The 23,820-nt window shown below is 40.3% G+C and overlaps 1 protein-coding gene across 7 annotated transcripts in view; it reads left to right on the plus strand.

Moving 5' to 3' along the window:
- The window catches only part of ANO5 (anoctamin 5), a 115,419-nt gene extending 96,861 nt beyond the window's left edge, over window positions 1–18,558 (plus strand). For all 7 annotated transcript variants that reach the window (XM_089778592.1, XM_075927744.2, XM_075927746.2 and 4 more), the window contains 7 exons: window positions 642–811; window positions 6,488–6,585; window positions 6,913–7,043; window positions 9,120–9,325; window positions 9,914–10,095; window positions 12,356–12,461; window positions 14,082–18,558. In XM_089778592.1, the coding sequence (XP_089634718.1) occupies window positions 642–811; window positions 6,488–6,585; window positions 6,913–7,043; window positions 9,120–9,325; window positions 9,914–10,095; window positions 12,356–12,461; window positions 14,082–14,306 (1,118 nt within the window). In that variant the 3' untranslated portion in view covers window positions 14,307–18,558. The remainder of the gene's footprint in view (window positions 1–641; window positions 812–6,487; window positions 6,586–6,912; window positions 7,044–9,119; window positions 9,326–9,913; window positions 10,096–12,355; window positions 12,462–14,081) is intronic.
- The last annotated feature ends 5,262 nt before the right edge of the window (window positions 18,559–23,820 follow it).

A 23,820-nucleotide genomic window follows, 5' to 3' on the forward strand; every position in this document is an offset into this window, starting at 1 on the left:
ATGTCTAGACTACATGGCTTCATCGACGGAGCCATGTAAACTAGTTTACCCGGCATAGGCAAAGAAGCGGGGATTTAAATAATCCCCGCTTCATTAAAATAAACATGGCCGCCACGCTGTGCTGGCGATCAGCTGATCCGGCACAGTGCTGTAGTCTAGATGTGGATCGGTCGGCAAAGGCTTCCCCAGCTGACCGATCCGCGTCTAGACTACCGCGCAGTGCCGGATCAGCTGATTGTTGGCATAGTGTGGCGGCCATGTTTATTTTAATGAAGTGGGGATTATTTAAATCCCTGCTTCTTTGCCTATGAAGGGTAAACTAGTTTACATGGCTCCGTCGACGGAGCCATGTAGTTTAGACATATGCTATGTAAAGAGGGAGAAGTCTGATTTGATTAGCATTTCTAGAGTGAGTCCCATTTCCCTCTCTACTCAAGGAACTGGGCTGTGGAAAGAAGATATACTGCCTAACAGGAATGCCAACTCTTTTCTCTTGAGATTTTAGATTGCTGAGGATGACAGACATTTATGAAGCTGCATGTCTGGAATTTTAAAATGTTTACTGTAAAAAAACATTTTAAAATGTACAGGAAATGTTAAACGTAAAGGAAATTTTAAAATGTTTATTTTTGGTTTCACAGAAATCCCAAGAACTCACCTGGAGTATGAGAACAGACTCACTATGAAGATGTTCCTGTTCCAGTTTGTCAACTACTACTCGTCCTGCTTCTATGTGGCTTTCTTCAAAGGGAAATTTGTGGGAAACCCTAGCAATTACACATACATGTTTGGCAGCTTGAGAAATGAAGAGGTATGGATTCCTCTGAACTTTAGGAGCAGGCTGTATAATAAATATAGTTAGCCAGAACTTCACAACCACCTCAATCTCATTGATGCCAGAAGTTTTCTAGATGTGAGAAGGTGCTTGTAATTAGTGTCCAGTTGCTGCTCTAAACTGACATTAGGAACTGAACCATTCCTTTACTGTTCCCAGAATCAGAGAGGTGATAGCAGAAAGCTACTTAGGGACCCCACCACTTCTGCTTCCGTACACCAAATCTAGCTCAGGTACAAGTGAGGAGTTAGAGCTAATTCCTTTTAGGGTCAGCGTGGCAACACAGCATTTAGGCACTCTGCCACTTAGTGGAATCCATGGTCCTAAATTAGCTGCTGAGGCTTCCTATACAGTGGAAGGGGAGAGTTAGGTAGTTAAGAATGGGTTCATAGAAGCCAGTAAGCTGAGAGGGGAGATGCCTAAGTTACCCAATAGGAAATAGAGTGGGGAAGTGTGGTCTGTTCCTCAAAGGGAGCTAGGTGTTAGGGGAAAATGCTTATCTCTGCTTGGGGTTCACAGCTCTGAACCCTCTCCTGGAGTTAGGTTCCTAAGCCAGCTCAACACTTGCTTGCCAGAAAGTGATGGCGATGGTGGCAGCCCCTTTATGCCCAGTAGCCCAATACCCAGTGGCTAGAACATCCGACACACTGGACCAGAGAGAGAGTCAGAATAACTCTGTAGCTTAGTAATTAGCACATTCTTCCAACCCCTGCCCTGATGACTATTTACATTTTTATACAATGTGAAATCGTTTCAACAGGAGAGATTGAGCGTGCCCTGGCCCAAACTACCATATAGATAATTGTGCGCCACTCACTGGGAGATGAGAGACCTGGGTTCAGGACCTTACTCTCAGTTGGGTAAGATTGGGATTTTAACCAGGTCTCTCATATCCAGCCTGAGTTCCCTAAGCATTGGATTAGAGAGGTATAATGCTAACGATGGCACCATGACCACCTTCTTGGCTGTTGTCACAGTTAGGGACAGCTGCACCTGTACTTTACCTCAGTGGTCCAGCCACGGTTACTGTTTTTGGTCTTCCTAGTCATTGCTGTTCTTGGGGAGAGATGTGTCTCTTTCTCCCTCCCAACTAGGGTATTTCCAGGGTGAAGAGATCAAAAGGCAGTCTGCCTAAGCAGATATCATGTTCATTCTCTTCTCAGAGACTGTACACAATATAATTACCACAGTTGTAAGTTACCACACAGGCTTTCTTTTTCCTCTAAGCAAGCACATATTCTTAAGGGTAAAAGCAGAATAAAGAAAGCATATTAAAGACAGCATAAACCTACATCCATGCTAATGGCTTACCAGAGATCACCCCAACTGTAACCTGGACTCTGGCAGGAGCAGTCCTTCAACCTGGGGCTTTCCTGTGATTTCAAGTTCATCATACCCTTTGAATAAGAGCCCTCAAGACTAAGAGCATTTGATTTATCCAGTATGGCTCTTGGAAGAGATCATGACTAAGTAACTAGCCACTGAATCTCTGCTCAAAGTGCAGTTTCAAAAGGATGGATTTGAGATGGGGGTGAGAGGAATGCAAATAACATAAGAACGGCCGTACTGGGTCAGACCAAAGGTCCATCTAGCCCAGTATCCTGTCTACCGACAGTGGCCAGCACCACGTGCCCCAGAGAGGGTGGACTGAAGACAACGATCAAGCGATTTGTCTCCTGCCATCCCTCTCCAGCCTCTGACAGACAGAGGCCAAGGACACCATTTTATCCCGTGGCTAATAGCCTTTTATGGACCTAACCTCCATGAAATTATCTAGCTTCTGTTTAAACTCTATTATAGTACTAGCCTTCACAGCCTCCTCTGGCAAGGAGTTCCACAGGTTGACTACACGCTGTGTGAAAAATAACTTTCTTTTATTAGTTTTAAACCTGCTCCCCATTAATTTCATTTGGTGTCCTCTAGTTCTTTTATTTAGGGAACTAATAAATAGCTTTTCTTTATCGGCCCTCTCCACACCACTCATGATTTTATAGTCCTCTATCATATCCCCCCTCAGTCTCCTCTTTTCTAAACTGAAAAGTCCCAGTCACTTTAACCTCTCCTTATATGGGACCCGTTCCAAACCCCTAATCATTTTAGTTACCCTTTCTGAACCCTTTCCAAGGCCAAAATATCTTTTTTGAGGTGAGGAGACCATATCTGTACACAGTATTCAAGACGTGGGCATACCATAGTTTTATACAGGGGCAGTAAGATATTCTGGGTCTTATTTTCTATCCCTTTCCTAATAATTCCTAGCATCCTATTTGCCTTTTTGACCGCCGCTGCACACTGTGTGGAAGTTTTCAGAGAACTGTCCACGATAACTCCAAGATCTCTTTCCTGATTTGTCGTAGCCAAATTAGCCCCCATCATACTGTACGTATAGTTGGGGTTATTTTTCCCGATGTGCATTACTTTACAATTATCCACATTAAATTTCATTTGCCATTTTGTTGCCCAGTCACTCAGTTTGGTGTTATCTTTTTGGAGTCCCTCACAGTCTGCTTCTGTCTTGACTATCCTAAACAGTTTGGTATCATCTGCAAACTTTACTACCTCACTGTTTACTCCTTTCTCCAGATCATTTATGAATAAGTTGAAAAGGATTGGTCCCAGGACTGACCCTTGGGGTACACCACTAGTTACCCCTCTCCAATCTGAAAATTTACCATTTATTCCTACCCTTTGTTTCCTGTCTTTTAACCAGTTCTCAATCCAAGAAAGGACCTTCCCTCTTATCCCATGGCCATGTAATTTACACAAGAGCCTTTGGTGAGGGACTTTGTCAAAGGCTTTCTGAAAATCTAAGTATACTATATCTACTGGATCCCCCTTGTCCGCATGTTTGTTAACCCCTTCAAAGAACTCTAACAGATTAGTAAGACAGGATTTCCCTTTACAGAAACCATGTTAACTTTTGTCCAACAAATTATATTCTTCTACATGCTTCACAATTTTATTCTTTACTATTGTTTCGACTAATTTGCCCAGTACTGAAGTTAGACTTACTGGTCTGTAATTGCTAGGATCGCCTCTAGAGCCCTTTTTAAATATTGGTGTCACGTTGGCTACCTTCCAGTCATTAGGTACGGAAGCCGATTTAAAGAATAGGTTACAAACTACAGATAATAGCTCAGCAATTTCCCATTTGAGTTCTTTTAGAACCCTTGGATGAATGCCATCCGGTCCCGGAGATTTGTTAACATTAAGTTTTTCTATTTGTTCTAAAACCTCTTCTAATGACACTTCAATCCGGGACAGTTCCTCAGATTCATGACCTAAGTACTTCTAAGAAAATCCACTTCACGCTGTCCCAAAAAGTCCTTGCATGTTCCTAGTATCTTCCAGAGATTTCATTAATTGTGCTTTCCTCTAAAAGAAGTTCTATACAATAATATGCAGATTGCATTTTCAGTATAAAGCAGGGTGCGGAACCTAAGGCTTAGGGTCTGGATCCAGTCCCCAAGGCTCATGGCTCCCTCCCCAGCATTGGGAAGCTAGTACTGGTGCTCTAGCTTCCCCAGCAAGGGGCTGGAGCACACAAAATCTGCTAGCCTGGGCCCCCTAGGTTCTGGTGCATGAGGGGAGTGTGGGGAGTGTCTTTGTCCTTCTCCGTCAGGGGCCCTGTCAGTGATGGATTTTGTTTTATCACTTGTGGGCAGCCCCGACTGCTTTTTCTGTGGGTCAGCGGATCCTGACCCAAAAAAGGTTCCCGAAGGATCCAAAAGGAATTAAACGTAATTCCATAAGGTATGCCCATATCTATTACAGCTGTATTTTGTACAGGGCCTCATATGACAGGTGTGGACTATAGTGACCTTTAAGCCTGCCTACCAGAGCAGGCCAGGCAGGTGAAATATTTGGGGGAAATGGCTAATTTCAAGAGGCTGTAGGAGTTTAGCCATGAGCTGGGCTCTGAACAGCTTGGCAAAGTCAGGAGTTGAACAGTATTGCCCATGTCCACCAGAAAAAGTTTGCTAGCCACTGAGACATTACATGTGAAAATGTAGTTACCAAGGGAGTTTAGCTGTCTACAGGATTAGGAGGCATCTGAGTGAGGCATTGGAAGATCCAGTTGTTAGATTTATATACCTAAAGCAGCAGTTAGGTGCCTAAATTTCTTTCTGGCTCTGGTTGTATTTAGCAACTCTCAGGATTTGGCCCCTGCTGTTTGCCAAGGATATAGTCTTTAAAATTTCTTCTTTTTATCAGGGCTACCATGAGAATTGTCTGTCCTTAAACATCTGAGGACCTGGGGACTTCCTTTCCCTAGGCACAAGGTTCTTTTTATAAATCATTGATGGGCATCTTCCTTATCTCAGTGATGTACTGGTTATGTTTAGTGGGACCTCTAGCTCTAAGACTACTGTATGTGGATGAGAACGATGCTCCTCTGGGCACACTAAAATCAGGGTAAACAGAAATGCTCATTGACATGAAGGTATTTCCACCAGCATTTTGAACACTGAGGTTAGCATCAAAGAAGACTGATCTTCTGCTGGATGTAAGATACTTCTAAAAGTTCTGCATATTTATGCATGACTCCCTGAGAAGCTATGTGAAGGCAATAAGTGTTGTCTAGAGGGCAAGGAGAAAAAAGCTGGAGGCAACAAAGGGCAGCTATGTTAAAGCCAAGTTAAGAGACTGAAATCTTCTAGATGTTTTCTGGACAAGTAAAATTCTCATGGTCAGACTGATGAAGAGCAGAAATTTTAGAGTCACAAGCAGTGTTCCTTCTCATCTTTTCCATTTATGTGTGAATTTTTTCTATCCATGTGCAAAATACATTTTTATATTCACCATTGCATGTGCAGATATGCACCACCAACAGAAACACATGCAGCTGGCTGTGGGTGCTGTGCTAATCAGCTGGGTGGTATTTGAATGGCTTCACAAGGGCATGGCTTACAGGGAGCACACCTCACAAGGGCCAAAATCTAAGTGCTAAATACATCCAGCACTTTCTGGTGTGAATGGGAGATGCAAGAGTTCAGTGCTTTTGAAATAGTAGCATGTTGGCATCTCACTGGTCTCCATGGGCAGACAGGGACAGTTACTGGAGGAAATTGGAAGACTGCTTGTGCTCCATCCACATCTGCCCATATGGAGTATGTCTGTATTAGGTCTGTCCAATCTAACATTCTCAAAATAATAGTGTGGACATTGCTGTATGGGCAATGGCTCAGGCAAGCTGCCCATACTTGACCCCCTAGGTCCAATCTCAGTGTGCTAGCCCAAGCCAGTGCCCATGCAGCTACATCAACACTGCTATTTTAGGTTTGCTAGTTTGAGCAGAGCCAGCGGTAATCTGTCTCCCTAGACTGGAAAGCACACTCCCAACTGCAGTGTGGACATACCCACAGAGGCCAGTATAAACTCTGTTGAGTAACTTTGTCTTTAACATGATCTATTTCAATTTTCAAATGTTTTATGTGGCACGTTTCCTTTTTGGACACACATACAACACAGTGTAGACTTTTCAGACTGTTTCCCTGAAGGTGAATTTTTATCTGGGAGCTGAAGTGCAAATTATTTTTTCTTGAGCACTTTAAGAACTGTCTTATATTAAATTGCATTTTATTCAGGTGAAGGCCAACTTAGTAACTTGCATTATTGTCCCTTCCCCTCCCTCCACTTCTTTCTGCTCAGTGTGATCCTGCAGGCTGCCTGATTGAATTGACGACTCAGCTCACCATAGTTATGGCCGGGAAACAGATTTGGGGAAATATACAAGAGGCCATTGTACCGTAAGTGATGCCTTATATTGAGCTACTCTAGTTGTAAATAGCTAAAATTAAGGTGAGGAGTAGCATCATTTCACTGGCCAAACTGAGAGAAGTGCTGAAAGTAAATTAACTGCATAAGAGCTGAAAAGTAAATCAAATTTTTAGAAGTTTTTTGGCTTTTGTATGAGATGTTTGTAAAAGCTGTTCAATATGGGAGTGAAGAGTTGGTTTACTTTGGTTAAAGAAGTGCTTATGAATCAATCTATACAGTATAATGTAGTCTCTAATCATGATTTGTATTCCCCCTTCTTTTGGTATTCCCATTCCCTCCATCCCCCCAACCCACAGCTGGATTTGGAATTGGTGGGGACGCAGGAAAGCCAGATGTAATCCAGAAAATTTATATAGTCGCTGGGAGCAGGATCGTGATCTGCAGAGCTTTGGAGTCTTGGGGCTATTCTATGAATATCTAGAAATGGGTGAGCTGAAAGCACAACTTTGTAATGAGGATAAGAAATGTTACAATGGCTGTTAGAACAGAGCTTTCCAGTTGGGTTGGAGGTTGGCTTTTTCTGATAAGTATTGTAAACAGCATAAAATTCACTGATACAAGGAATTAAATAGGTCATCCTAATAAATGGAGCTGCCTTTATATTATTTTTTTTTATTATTATTATTATTCATAATAATAATGTATTGTGCAGAGTTCTTGTTCATAATATTATATATCCAAGAATTGTTTCTCTCTGTTGGATGGTGGATCTTATCCACACTGCAGCTTTCTAGTGCATATTATGCTATTCTTCCAAGGTGTAACTTGAACTGATGTCAGTGGAATCTCTGCCTATGGGAAGAGTGCCAAGTATGCTGTAAAAATCTGCACTGCAGATATGAGATCTTCAATATGGATCAGAGTATCCACTGTGTTTTGTGTCAGCACTGATTTGTATTCTGACATTACTCCACTGACCAGCAGAGGGAGCATGAGCTAACCAACTGCCACTATTTCTAAAGTCATGTCAAGGTGACTGCTGAAACAGATTGTAAACAGCTAAGTAACTAAAGAAACAGAAATTAAACCCAGGCAAAATCCAGAAAAAAATGAGAAAAGTCAATATTTGTCAAATAGAAAGGACAGAATTTGTTGAAAGGGTTGCCTGGTGGCATAGCTCTTAATGTTACTTCTAAACTGTGCATATAAATCTTGTTTAGAGTACTTATCTACATTCATGTCATGTACCCATTTCACCTTGGGCTGTGATCTTGTCAAATTTCACATGCCAGCCATGGTCAGACTACATCAGTACTTGGATGGGAGTCTTGCAAGGTAAAAATAGCTGTTGTTGTAGCTGCTGCTGGTGGTGAAGATGTACAGATGTCTTTCTTTGTTCCAGCATGGTTCATTGATCAGTAGTGACTGGAGATTCTGGTTTTTGGCTGTGGTGGGAAATTAAAGTCCTGGCCACATGTGGTTGTTAGTGATCTTATGGCAAATCTTTTGAAACAGTTACTGTCAGTGCCTTGGACAAATTTTATGTTGTTTTACATTCTCCTGTGGCTTTAAGTAGATAGCAGGGATGTAAAAAGTAGTAAAAAGTGTAATAGCATAACCGCTAAAAATCCTAGCGATTACATGGTTACATGCGCTGCAGGCTCTGTGGTATAAAACTTATATATAAGAGCCTGTAGCAAAACCTCCCTGGGAGTGGAAAGCTGGCCTGCACCAGATAAAGGGACTGATCTGGCCAGCCAGAGCAACACTTGCCAGTGGTGGGCCCCGCATGGCTGGAGCAGCCCCCTGTCCAGGGTGGGCAGGAGTCTGCTCCAGCCCTTACCAGTTAACTGGAACTTTCAGGGTGAGGCTTACCAGTTAGCCAGTAGATAGGAAGTACTCCCAATAGTATTCCTTTCATTTCCTATACCTAAATTATTGTGAGGTTGTTTTGGCACAACTGAAAGAACTGCAACATGCCACACCAGAGGTGGTTTCATTTTGGTGATAGCAAAAGTGATTATTTATGTATAGAGTTAGTTATTTTTTAATTTATACTAAGATTTACCAGCGCCACTAAATATATATGTATTGAACTTTCAATAAACCCATGAAGAACGGATCACAAGGGGAGAACCTAAGAATTTGTTTCAGAATACATTTAAAATTAATTAAAAGTTAAGAGGTTGGTCTCTAAAATAATTGCCTAAATTAGAGAGCCAGCAAGTTCAAGAGCCAGCAAGTAAAGTCTTGCATCAGTCAAAGTCTGGTCAATCAAACTTTACTGCTTTGTGTAGTCAATCTCTTCTCCAAACTGCAGAGTCTTTCAGTTATAAACACACAAATGCTTTTCTTTCGTGTAAGTACTTGGATACTGAACTTTTATTAGCACTGTGTAATAATTCAGAAAATTGATTATATGAATACATTCCACTGGAGTTGTTTTTCACTTGGTAGGGTTATCTCGAATGCTCTGGTATTTCAATAGCATGAACTGTGAACTTAAAGGTAATTTCCCTTGAGTTCCAAATAACTGTTGTTCATTTCCCTTCTTCCCATGCAGTCATTCAGTTTGGATTTATTACTCTGTTTGTGGCCTCTTTTCCACTGGCTCCCCTTCTTGCTCTGATGAATAATATCTTGGAGATTCGAGTAGATTCCTGGAAGCTTACCACTCAATTCAGGAGGCCTGTTGCTGCCAAAGCCCACAGCATAGGAGTTTGGCAAGAAATTCTAAATGGAATGGCCATCTTGTCTGTTGTCACTAATGTAAGTAAACTCTGCTAAGTCAATTTTCTTATGATTCTTTATATTTCCAGGATTTGTAGAATGAGACACAGCTTCTACATTCTGTATGGAACCTGCTCATTATGGATAAAACACCACCATTTTAGTTGCAATGCTACAAGGGTGTTGGTGACATGCAGCTCTCTATTTCTATTTAACTGGAGTCAGGTTGTTTTTTCACTTGGCTTTCCCAGTGTCTGGCTAGATTGGGGTGGGATGTGGGTTGGTTTACTGTACTCAGTCCCAATAAGGCATTGGCTGTACTAATTGTCTATGGGAATCCACAGGAGTTGGCTAAAGGGATTTCATACCTTCAGTTGAATGGTTAATAAGATTTGCAATCTATATGTTCAGTTAGATGCTCAACTGCTTCTGGATGTCCAGATAGCAGCAGTGACTAAATATTCTTTTAATAAACTGGAAACAAATAAGCTGCCACATCTAGTGTTCCAACTTCACATTGGACTGCCAAACAGAATCTGATATTTCATTTTAAAGGAAAATATTTAAGCAAGACACTAAGTCACAGCTGATGCAGCTTATCTCAAGTTCTGTTTCCTTTTTTTCCAGGCCTTTATTGTAGCCTTCACATCCGATATGATCCCTCGTTTAGTTTACTACTATGCCTATTCTACAAATGGAGATTCACCCATGTCTGGATACATTAACAACAGTCTATCCGTGTTCCAAATCTCTGATTTTCCAGCAAACAAAACACCTGAAAATAATCCAGAGAACTTTCTCACATGCAGGTTTGTGGTGATTAAAAATATAATTCTCTATGTTTTATAGGTAGTTTTCCAAGTAGATAGTTGAGATTTAATGAATTAGAAGATAAGGATGCAAGATTGTAGCCATTTAACTGGGTAATCGATAAGCATGAGTCTATCGATTACCCAAATGGCTACACACAGCTCCTTGTCTGGCTCCCGGGGAGCTGTCTGCTGCCCCATGCTGCTATCTTTGAGGCAGCAGCACAGGCTGGCTCTTGGTGCACATCAGCTCAGGCTGCCGACCCACATATAACCTCTGAAAGTTTTCAGCTGTTACTTGGTTATCATTACATGCATTTTAACATCCCTATTAGAAAATAGATGAGCCTACTTCTTTAATGTCAGACTACTACAGGATCTAGCTTCCTTAGGAAAATGATTTAGGTGACCCCATTAGCCACCAAAAATAACAATATGTTTTCATTTGAGTCAAAGGGAGTTCATCTTGGTGTAACTAACAAATGCAAGGGCATGAAAAAGAGTGTAGCATAGAAAGCAAGTAATAGGAGAGGCTAAGGATATATCTAGACTGGTGGGGTTTTCCGGGATACCTCCAGTATCCTGGAAAAACTCCGCCGCATCCAGGGCCAAATGGTGGAAAAGCCTGTCCCGGAAAAAGCTATGCAAACTGTGGAGTGCAATTTGCATAGCTTTTTCCGAAAAACAGCAATACAGTGTAGACCTAGCCTAAGAGTGTATGATTTAAAGCCACTTTGGTAGTTTCTGGAAATAGATCTGAAGGTATCTGACAATCTAAAGAACCCATTTTTTAGGCACAGCCAAACCCTGATCTTGCTTTAAGTTAGGGTAAGAGGAAGCTGCATACTAAATCTGGTGTCCTAGCTCTTACTGTTTAGGAGTTCTTGAACAGACTCACAGACTGATAGACAGGCAGACAGCTACACATTTCTAAAATATATAGATAGATATATGTTAGTAGGTAGGCCTGGAGCTCTTGTCTGATTTCTCCTGTGCAGTTTTGCACAGCCAGGGGTCTTATCCTTTTTGACTTCTTGCTTAATGTTGTGTAATTCATGAAAGAATCAGTCACCCATGTACATGGTGTGTCAGATCCCTTTGTGGATTAGCTCTTTGATGGTTTAGGTCAGCAGTTGATTTTAGAGTTCTCCTTTAACCATACAATTTGAGACTGAAGGATCCTGCCTTAGTTTTCCTGGGCTTTGTATCGAATGATCATTTTATACAGTACAAGAAGTCCCATGCACAGCTCTTCTGATGGGATAAGGGTGTCCCCCAAGCCATAGCAAAAAAATATCCAAAGAATGAAGACCTGACACACCACAAGTTTCTTGAGTGCAGTATTGTCATGATGGTGCCCCGTGTTTTTTAAATGACTGGTATTCTCTTCTTCTGGCTGTCTTTGCCAAGTTGTTCGACAATTTATACAGAAGGGCCAATATCCGTATGCATTTATTGAGACATATTTTTAGTTGTGTTCATTAGCATAGACCAGTGGTTCTCAATTGGTTTACCATAGTGGGTTGCATATGCAGCCCACAATGTGTAATGTGGGACGTATCTAATATTAACTTCAGGATGTCACATATGGCCCTGAGGATGTCACATAGGCCACAGCTCTATTCTGATTGGATCTTAGGTTGAGAATCACGGGCATAATCTTTACCTTAATGCAGAGGAATTTTTTGTTCACAAGAGTTCAGTGTATTGGTGAAAAAGCATGAATTTGTTCATAGTGAAGGAACTGTGCATTGGAGAAGAAATTTGAGACATCCATGACAAAGGGGAAACATATTATGTGGTGCAAAACAAATCTATTACAGATAGATCATAACTCAGAGTAAAGCTCCAGTTTTTTTATTTTGCAATACGTATTAATCCCAGCCACACATATACATCTGCTCACCTATTGAGCACTTGATCTATTCGATATATCTATCTACAATGATACGATTTAATTAGTTTCAATTGTGCTTTTTGGCATTCACTATCTGAATGTAGTAGTAATCCACATAAACATTTCATTTCTCACACATCTTCAGTCATCGTATGCTGTTGTGAATGAGGGTTCTGAGCAAACTGGAGATAGATGCAAGTTATGAGAGCCAACTTCTTCCAGAAAAAGAAAACAGAACATTTTAGAACAAGATCAAAAGGTTTCTTAAATGACAGCTGTATTTGCATGTAAATGTCACTGAGCTTGTAGTCAGTCTCTTATTGAAGGTGATATTTCACCTTTACATTTGTTTATATCTAACAGGTACAGAGACTATCGAAATCCACCAGGCCACGAGAAGCAATATTTACACACTATGCAGTTTTGGCATATTCTTGCTGCCAAAATGGCTTTCATAATTATAATGGAGGTATGTACCCCTCAGTCTTCTGAACTCAATACATTATAGATTCTGTATATAGTAACTATTTTTTAATAAAAGTCAAATTAACTGCTGAGCATATTCTGTATTCTCTTGCATAAGAAGAACAAAGAAAATGTCAGTTGTACAAAATAAAGACCAAACTTTCAATTTTCACTCAATTGTTTCTCAGGCAAGACTCTTTCAAGTAAAAAGATATCTCCCCCAGAAAAGAGCAGAGTTAAACTCTTAATGCAAATAAGAAAATAACTAAACCAGCAGGTTTCCCATATATACAATTCCCATTGGTTTATATAGCATTGCTATTGTATTGATGCTCATGGGGGACTGCAGTACTACCTTCTAAAAGTGTTATACAGTAATAGCAAGTAGATAAAATTGCTCAAATTAATGATTTTGCATAGTAAGCCAGCCTTTTGCAGGCTATCGAAGGAGTTGGGTTATGCTGTTTGAGCCCCACTGAGGCACGGATTGGGAGTCGGCATCCTTGGAGGTGGGGAGAGGGGGGACAGAAGCAGTGGGGGCTCTGATGGCTCCCAGTCCCAAGAACACAGCCTTGCATGGGGCAGAGGCAGCTGGGGAAATATGGTGGGTGAAGGGTTGGCTGGCAGCCCTCCCACCACTGCTTTTGACCCCATGTGAGGCTTCAAACTCCCAGCCCGCTGCTCAGTGTGAGGACAGAAGCAGCCAGGCTAGAGCACCCCTGTATGTGGCAGGGCATAACACCTGACAAATGGGTGCTACAATCAATTCATATGGGATATATACCATCCCCTTTAGCTCCATCCCTCCCCCCGCACCCATCTCTTCACAATTAACTGTAAGAGTGATGCTTACTGGGTAACTGATACATATCTCTAAGGAAACACCTAGATGCAGCAGAAAGATGCTGGAGGTACAGAATATGAACTGTTCTTCCTCAGCTGTTACAAAGCACTTTGGAATAAAAAATAGTTTAAGGGTGACTTATAGTGTTTTATTAGTACAGTTCTCAAAGACAAAATTTGAGAATTTTTGTAACACGAGGTGTATTTTTCCAGGACAGTCATATTAAAATATACTCTATTTGTAAAGGAAAATATAAAATTAATTTTAATAATAAAAATAATAGTAATAATAATAATATTTTATGCAGTTCTTTATTATCTGGAGATCTAATTACAGATTGAACCTCCCTTGTCCACTGCTACTAGGCTCCAGCCTGCAGGGCTTGGACTTGGGCTTGGGCTCTGGCCCTCTGGGGCTTCCAAGGGACGGAGCTCCCCGTCCGCCTCGGCCCCACTTCTCCTCCGCCTGCCCAAGAATCCCTGGGGACAGAGCTTGCCGGCTGCCCTGCTGCTGCCGGGGATCCTAGGGGATGAGGCTTGCCAGGTGCCCTGCTGCGCTCTGCCAGGGATCCTCGGCAACAGGGCTTTCTGGTCCCACTGCTGCCCCACCCACCTGGAGCTCCCCAGGGATGGAGTTCGCACTTCCGTGCGCCAAAGCTATCTGCTGGACCATAGATGTTGCCCGACCAGAGTGTCCCGGATTTCAGAAGTTCGTCCTATATTTCTTAGTTTTCTAGTACATAATCATACTTAAACTTGCTTTTTTTTTTTTTTTTGGCAGCATATTGTGTTTATTGTTAAATTCTTCGTGGCATGGATGATTCCAGACGTTCCAGCGGATGTGAAAGCCAGAATAAAACGTGAAAAGTTCTTAACACAAAACATTCTGCATGAATATGAACTTGAAAAGCTGAAGCAGAAGCTGTGTGAATGCAAGACGCATGAAAACATGGAAAAGGAAGTAATTGCCACAGAAGGAAAAATGGAGTTATCCCAAGCAATGTAGCTGGAGGAATTATCTGGTACATTTTAGTCCCTGAAACTCTGATCTTTATTTATCTGAGATCTGCTCAGTATGCAGTATGTTGAAAACTATATGATAATTTTAACCCTTTGCTTTCAGTCCAAAGATTTTAAACCTCTTTTCTAAAAAAAACAGCAACCACCTGTTAACTGAACCCTGTGGGCTTGGTAAATGCCATTTCTCAATTTTCCTGCTCTATTAGAAGGTGCTGTTTTCTAACTACCCATCAGTCTGAACAATGGTTAAATCCAATGGGTGTGAAAATCAAAATATTATTTGGAAGTCTTGTCACATTGGTTCTCGGGGGGGACGGACCCTAAAAGAGGTTGTGATTCTATGTATGAGGGGCAGTGCCAACTAGCTCCCAGCTAGATGGCAAGGTATGTGCTGGGTAGCTCCTGGTACGGAGAAGATTGAGAATGAGTGTCTATATAATCACAACTTCATTAGCTAACATTGGAAGCAGAACAACTGTTTTTTGTCTCCACTACATATCATACATATATTTGTTCATGGGCTTGAAACCTTTAAAAAAAATGTACCTCAAAACACAGATAAAGATATAGTGCCTTAATTCTACTTCAGACTTTTAAGGCACAGAATTGAAGTAGGCTAGGGAAGAAAAAGAATAGTTGAATTTATTTTCAATTTTTTATTTCTAATAATCTTAATCTGTGAGTTTCCTCACAATAAAGTTTTAAACCTTGAAAGCTTTGTCAGGATTTGATAGTATAGACTACAACATTTAAGAAATTGCTTAGTTTTCTTAACAGATAACTTAGCCTAATTTTGCAAATGATAATGGGGGCCTATAATTTCTGATTGTGCAATTGTTATTTCTGAGAGTGACAGCAAAGGGATTATATGGTTTGAGCTGCCTAGTCAGAAATGCTTCAGGAATTAACCACAGGTCTATGAATTTTGAACAGCCCCCAGGATGGGGAAGTTGAACTGTAATCCGATTGATCTATGGTATGCCATTGTGTTTATATGTGAATGTGATTATAACGTGATAAAGTTAAATATTCTTTATATAGTTAAAATGCCAAGTAATGTACATTTATGTAGCCATTGTCTTATACTAGGAACCCTTGAGGGTTTTTATGTTGTTTTTAATTTTGCCAAGAAGAATTTTTTGTTGTTGTTTGGTCATGGGGCAGTTCTGCAAATGTATGACGTATATTTGTTGTCCGTTATTTGTACAGGTTAGCCACAAACTGGTTGTGAGTGGTACCATTCATGCTAATTTTAATTACAAATATGTTAATGGTTTTACTACGTTTTAAAGACATATCAACTTTACAATGCTTAGTGCCTTATTTATATGCATTTGATACACAACATGAAAATGCTAGCTGTATAATTAAATGGTAGCATATCTTAAAAGTGAGCTTGCAGGCATCATGAAACTCTGAACCTGCATAAGGCAAGTTCATAGTGTTGGCTTAGAAATGGCTGCATTTGCACACTTCAGTTTGTCAGTGCTATGCAGAAGTGTGGGAAGCACTGTAAAGTGGACTCCGAGTTGAAGAAGCAATGGACTTGCTGTGTTCTCCCAAAATTAAGAATGGTAAATAGTGATATTTGGAATTTTGGTATATCTGCACTTTTAAAGTTATATTTAACTCACATGTTCCAGACCAAAAGTCCATCATCTGTTTTGCCTTTCAGCTAAGGAATTCATTATTTTCTAAATCCACAAGTTTTAGATTCCAAGCTTGGTTTCAGCAGAGCAAACTTGTGAATCAGAAAAAAAATCTGACTAGTAACCTGATTATAACAAGAGTATTAAATCTGTGTGTTGGGCAGAACTAATATTGCTGGTAGAATTTCTGATGCTAAAATGTTTACCTAAAGGCTATGTCTACACTATAGCCTTTTCTGCAAAAACATATGGAGGTGAAGCGTGGAATATCACCGCACTTCATTTGCATAATTAATTAGGCTTCGTTTTTGCACAAGAGGCTATTGCGCAAAAAGAAGCCATCTACACAGCTCCTTTTTGTGCAAAATCCCCCTCTTTCACAAGAGCCGTTCTTCCACATTAATTATGCAAATGAGGCGTGGAGATATTCCACGCTTCACCTCATTTGAATATGTTTTTGCAGAACAGGCTATAGAGTAGACATAGCCCTAATGAACATCATTTGATTCTCTTCCCTGCAGGAAGGGTAAACAAATGTATATCTCTTTCCATTGTAATTCAGCAAGTGTGCTTTAAGAGCATAGTGGCCACTGAGCATATCTGATGAGCAAATATTCCTTTGGCTTACTTCCCAGAATCTTTCTTGACTTCGTTAAATCTGTAACTGGTTATTAGTATATGTGATGAACTGATATTGCCGTCTACCATTCATGTAAAGCTCTGGTTTATTGTAGAATAGCATGTATAATATAACTAAGAGAAATTTGCTGCTTAAGAACATATCTTGTAGTGTGAAGTGCAATAAGCCAAAGATTCATTACACTTACTGTAATTCTGTAATGCAAATGCTGTATGCCACCAAAACATAGTAAATGATTATTTACAAGCACTTTGCTGCTTTTTACAAATATACTGTAAATTAAATGGAGAATGTTCAGTATTTCTGTTATTTTTAATATTTAAATTATTTTCATAATTTTGTTAGTTAGCAAATGGCAAAACCTGTGAAGTAGTAAGGGGAAAACAGGGCTGGCCGTACCATGAGGCAAACTGAGGCAGCCACCTCAGGTACCAGACTGTGGGGGGCCACCACTAGAACCCAGAGTGTAGAAAATTGTGTCTGCTGCTGGTGCATATGTATTCTCTCTGCTCTAGAGAGGGGGCATCAGTTGAGCTCCCTGCCTCAGGTGCCCAAATGTTGTGGTCCGGCTCTGGGAGGAAAGATGCAACGTGGTAAGGTAACCTCTGTACAAGATGCACAAAAGGTCTGCTTTGAAGTTAAAAATCAGTAAATACATTGTCAGATGATGTATTCCTGCAGATTTAATATAATGTCAATTACTTCAAGTCTTTGTACTTAAAAAAAAGTTATGAGTTTGCACAGTTGGAAAGTTGCCAGCAGTGTAGTTGTATTGGCAATGTATAATGCATCTTAAAAATTAAGGAGCATAACAGAGAAATAACTTAAAGATAAGGATGCAGCACTAATATGCAGATGCACCAGATAGTGAAACTGCTAAGTTGTTTTAGCACTTCTAGTCCATTTTTTAAGCACACATATAACGTAATCTTATACTTAAGGAACATTGGATTGTTTTCTTCAGATACTGTAGTATATATTTTTTAAAAATTAAGAACTTTGAGATCAGCTTATTTAAATAATCACCTATTTTACACTTTAAAGCATCACTTTTTGGTATATACAAAACTATTTAAAAGACAGTAAATTATCATTTAATTAACAGCTCAAGTTACATAAGGATGGGTCAGTCTAATCTGTCTCCGAATTTAACTGCTTCCCTTGTTTGTTTGTGTCTAAGCACCATTTCAGCAAACTTTTATTAGTATAACTAGAGTTATAACCGTTTACAAATATTTTTCCTGAAATGTGTCACAAAGTGGCAAAAATAAAAGCCATACCGAGAATATGAAAATATTAAGTATTGTGTGGTGGATTTTTGCACATTTGAATACCTGTGTTTGATGTTGAAAATTAGTACTGAACGTACACACACACATGCACACAGAGTATATGTATGTCTCTAAAAATGTCCTTTAAACAAAGTGAAATGAGTTTGGTATTGTAGCTACTGTAATTTTTAGGCAAGATTGGATTACTTCAATAGAATTAGTACATGAGGCAGATTATTGGTTTTTAAATATAAAGAATAACCCAATCAGGATTTTTTTCAATATATGGGTTATATTTGTGCTATAGAAAGATGTAACTTGCAATGATACAAGGCCATGACCATGAAATAAGAATGCAACACAAAACACTATACTGTTTTTCTAGCAAATTCTATTACTGTGCTTTTTTTTCCTTTTTTACATAAATTGTTTAATAATGTTGACAGTGTCAAACTGCATAAAAGGTGGGGGAGATTTGCTTACTAAGCAGTTTGCCTGTTTTGTGCTCAATTGGTATTGTCATGTAAATGGACTGGTGTTTTTTATTAAGTATCATACTGATGTATATGATGCACTAATCCTGGGATGATTGTTTTAAACATTACGTTACATTAAGTTAACCTATCTGAAAATGAGGTTTAAAATGTCTTGGTGAATAAAGCAATGTTTATATTTTAACTGTACTGTCAACTTTTTTGGTTAAATGTTTCTTGTTTTGTATAATTCAGCATGTCCCTGGAGATGAAGGGCTGAGTTTATAGTAAGGATGTAAGATCCTGTTTAATTGGTTAACCACTTGAATGTAAGGTTTAACTGGTTAACTTATTAAAGAGGAGTGGCTTGGAGGGGCGAGCGGGAGGGAAACTCTGCCAGCTGGGGAGTTGGAAGGCAGGAAGCTACTTCAGTCCTCTCCTGGAACCAGTAAGCATCACCCTTAACAGGTGATGCTTATCAGTTAATGGGTTAACTGGTTAACCTTTTGTATTCCTAGTCTGTAGCTCTTAGTGGTTCAAAGAAAAGCGATATTTCTATTATAGTTTACTAGTCTTAGATCATCAATTTAACACTACAATATATTCAGATTCAACAAAAGTGCATACCACTGAATTCCTTTTAACTACTATGTGTTATAATTATTTTGGGGAAGAGAGTGTGTAAAGAGAGAAGGTACAGTGGACTTTTATCTTGCTTCAAAAAGCTAATGCCAAAGGTAGAATTATTTCTGCCTCAGGTGCTTACTTATGTCAATTCTAAGTAGGCTTGCATGTGCACACTTGCTGGAATGTTTTGTGCAGAGGTATCCCTTCAGATTGGTTTAGTCCCTCCCTTTATGGTATTGTATATAGGGCCCTGCTCACCCACCCCCTCTTCAGTTCCTTCTTACTACCTGTGATGGGTGGCTGGAATGCTCACTCTCCCTTGCTTCAGCAAGTCCTTTCCCTAGTAGTCCTGACTGTTACCTTCACTCAGCAGGCCAAGGATAATGCTGCATTCAGGAGAGCGGTTGTTCAATCAGCAAATCCATGAACTCCAATCCTGCCTTCAAATTCCAATTGTGTATGACCCCTTGTGGGTTTGAGAAATTGTGTATGCAGTTCGCTAACTTACGGCATGAGCATAGAAAAGAAGTGCTAAAAAAGACCAAGTTCCTTATGTAGAATTTGTACAGTGTTTTACTCATTGATGTGTAAACACAAACCTATTTCATTCTCTTTGTTCAAACTCAGTTGGGACAACAAGCGTCCATTGTAGATGGTGTATGGCATGCCCACTGTTGAATCTGGAGTCTGGCCCATCATTTGCCAGATAATTCACTTTGTTTAATTATAGTGGCAGCATCTGCTGAATGTTGAAAATAAAGACAACAGGACATCAGATCCTCCATGGGGAAAACCTGAGAGGAGTCACAAAAAAGCACTTGAACTGGACTCCATCCAGACTTCAAAGTGTTTATCTCTATAAGAAGGAAATATAGGACAGGTGCAAAATGCAATATTTTAATGTAAACATAAAATGATACAAGCCTGGGAAAGAATGCCATGCAAAAGAGAAAATAGACAACGTGATTTCAGTCTGTAACTTTGGTGGGTTCCTTAAATATGTACCCAAAGGTAAAGAGCAGAATAGGAAAGTTGAGTGGGGCTATCAGTGGAGAGAGGAAAAAAAACCAGAAAAAATGGAGAGAAGGTGAGCAAGGTGTAAAGCAGATGACGTGTACGGGGCTTCTGTTTAGTGATAGGGTATCTTTCACAAGCTCCCAGAAGAAAAATTCAAGCTCATTTGATGCTCTCAAGACACAATAGCCTGGCCTTGAAGGCCAGCAGTACAGACAAAAAGATCAAATCAAAAACACTGATTGGGTCCAGGCTTTCACCCAAAGAGGGGCAAATGGCAATGGGAAAAAATAATAAAAACTTCAGACCCATTGTTTAATCACACAAACCATGCCACAAATAGAACTCTAGTCTACTTTTGTGACAAGTATGGCTATTTCCTGCAATATCCCTGAAAAACATTATTGAATTACATCTAGGTCTCATTGGAATCCATGATATTAAATGCAAAGATTAGGTACTGTGGGCTTGGATAATCAAAGGACTGTATTGAACAATGTGAATGGTCTTTTGGGACACTATATTATGAAGTGGATTTCCTGGGAAATATCTAGGGGGTGGTGAATACCCCTTTCCCCAAATTATGCAAAATCCCAGCCTTTGGATGCTGCATCTTGTGAAGAAGGCCTTTGTCTGATGATTACTTGTTACCTGAACCCAAGATCAAAGGCCCAAAGTGTGTAAAGGAAAGACTGAACTATTCTTTGGTGCATGAATTTTGACTTAAGGCTGTTATGAACTTTTAACCACAGAAGAATCCTCTGTGGAGGTTAAGGGATTGACTCCCAGCAGAGCCCTTGTTAAAGTTGGGGATTTTTGGTATGTATGTGCATGGAGGTTCTTTTAGTCTTTTAATATCTTCTCTTTATAATGCTCTCACCTTAAGAATAAATGTGCTTACTAAGGGTACGTCTGCACTTCACGGATATTTCAGGATACTGGAGGTATTCCAAAATAGCTACTCTCCCTCTGCACAAGCTGCCTGTTATTTCAAAATATTTTTCAAAGTAACAAACGTGCTATTTCACCATCCCGGTAAACCTCATTGCACGAGGAATAAGGGATGGCTAGAAATAGCACATTATTTTGAAATTTGGCACCATGTAGCTGCGTAAAATTTGAAAATAAGCTATTTCTAAATAGTTCCAAAAAAGAGATATACCATTTGTGCAGCACAAATTGCATATCTTATTTCGAGTTTAGGGTGCTGTGTAGATGCATCCTTAGATAGTGCTGCATGATAACTTATAACTGGTGGTAATTAGAGCTGGTCATAGTGTCTGGAAAGAAAATAAAGCATTTACATTGCTTATTTAGGCAGTCTGGCTGGCTGGGGGTTGTCACAGTCCAGGGCTGCTGTACTTGTATTTCCCCTCAATAATCCAGCTGCACATTTCCCTTGCTTACACTGTCCCACCAGAAGGAGGTTGCCCAAGGACCCCTGCTTGCTTTCTCTTTAGAGATATTTAATTACTAGTTATAAGGTACCACATAGAACTTCCCATGCAAGCTGACTTTATTAGTAAGATGAAAAGCACTCCGAAAACATTAAAAGCAAAAAACCAGCCCAATCCCATGCCAATAAATTCTCTGGAGTTAACTGCAGGGTTAATCTGGATTCTGGCAGGAGCAGCCCTCTTAACCTCCACTCAAGGGAGATTTCCTGGGGATTACAAGTTCATTGCATCATTGCTCAAGTTCAGCTCAGTACAAGCACTCAGTCTTTGGAGGCCTTGGTAGATGCCAGTGTTTCCAACCTCAATTTAACCTCGATGGGGACTTGACTTGGACCAGGATGTTACCCAGGAACTCAGTAACGATTATATTTAAAACTAAGATCTGGTTGGGTTTTGTTCCTGACACCATAAGATCAGGTCCCCCGACACTGCATCTATCACCAGTGGATAATAGCCCAATGAAAACACAACTCAGGTGTAAATTTAACCAATCTATTAAAAGAATTTGGAACAATACACAGCATATAACCACAGTACACCAGTTAGAAATCCAACCCCTCACCCTCGAAATAGAAGAAAAGAAGATAGGAAAGTACACCTAACAAACAGGTAAGTTGAATATTATGGTATCGGATGGAAGAAAAGCTGTGACCTAGGACCTGCGACTGGTTAGCAGGGACTCTGCTGCCCAGAAGGAACACTAGGTGATCCCTCGATGTCACTCTGGGCTAATCATGGACTCCTTTGAATCGCAGAGGGCTTTCACCACAAGGATCTGAATCTGGGATGAGTGGGAGGAACAACGGACCTTGTTGGGTGTGCCCAAACACAAAACCGCACTCTTCAGTAGGGGATGTGCAGGGAAGCACCCATGATGATTCAGTGATTCCAATCACTCTGGTGGCGTCTTTACTGCGGTTGGATTTAAGAACCCTGCTCCAGGCCTTTGCCATGGAGAGAGAGAGAACCACATGCTTGTTGTCCAGCTGTAGAATGAAGAATCAGCACACTGACTCCCAAGGGACAGTCCTTTTATCACTTCAGGGGCAGGAAAATGCAATAAGGGTGCTGAATGCACTGTTGCCATGATGTGTGCAAAAAGTGTCGTTTGCAGTGCAGTGCACATCTGAGGTAAATGATGTTTTTGGCGGGAAAAGCCAATTGGAACTAGTTCTTAGTTATCTCCATTGAGGTGCACAGTCCAAAATGGAGTTCAGGAGACTTAAAATGGAGTCCAGCACATTAAAATGGTGTCCAACATATGGATGATTCATTACAAGGAGTCTGGCCATTTGCTGGAAGAGGAAAAAAGCCATGAGCCTGTTTAAAACCAGGCTCTTTATCTAAAAACATTTTCTTATCTATTTGTCCCTAGAGAATCCAGTCTGTACTAGTATATGTTCACCTCACCATGGAGGTGGCATCCCAGAATTCATAATTCAATATACCTTCCCTGTCTCTGTTAGAGAAGGTACGCTGCCACGCACAATAATTGCATTTATAATGCCATGCACCCTAAACATATTAACCCTAATTCAGTAAGGTTTAACTTTGTTCCCTAAAATTTATCTTAATTCCATAAGGTATGTTCAGAATATTGACAATGGCATGGCAGGGGGATAGCGCACTGCAAGCAAAGACTGCACAGGCTAGAAAAACCCCAGTCAGGTGAGAGAGAGCTATGGATCTCCACTCAAGACAAGTGACAGCTGAGAAGCCAGGAATCTACAGTGGATGACTTTGGCAGACCACAAAGGGGGAAATTCAGGTGAAATAGCCCTGAACTGTGACACCCATCCCATAGTCCTCCCATTCATGTAAGTGGCACATTCGCAATAGGGGAAAAGATCAGAGCTTTTATTTACCTTGCATGATCACCTAATACCCATGATTGTACTCAGAATACACTCGATCTGTTTTTAGACAGGATGCAAGAGGAGAAATAGAGATAGTGCTAGTTTTGTCCTGTGGATAATGTTCTTCTTTTAGGTGTCTTATTTGTTCTATGCAAAGATATTCTCTAGTGTGAAATGTATTAGCCTGCCCGGTGATACTGATGATCAAACTGTAATGAACTTATATTAAATATCAACCAATTTCATGTTATACATAAATTAATTGTAATTCAATTCTGGAAACATAATTGTCCAGTAAGTAAGTACAGTATGTGGGAAAACGGGTACTACAGCTAGGGTCTCAAAAGTAGCATGCTATATCATCAGAATCTGCACATTTCAAATCTGTCTCAAAATGGAGCTCAGTCGCACACGGACACCATTTACTTGGAAATTGCCTTGTGCAAAATTAAAGAGAAACTGCATCCATAAAAACAGAGGCTTTGGAACCTGACATCCTGGAGGGGCTGGAAG

Source organism: Pelodiscus sinensis, chromosome 5, assembly GCF_052426305.1.
Source record: "Pelodiscus sinensis isolate ZL-2025 chromosome 5, ASM5242630v1, whole genome shotgun sequence".
Taxonomy (NCBI): Eukaryota; Metazoa; Chordata; order Testudines; family Trionychidae; genus Pelodiscus; species Pelodiscus sinensis.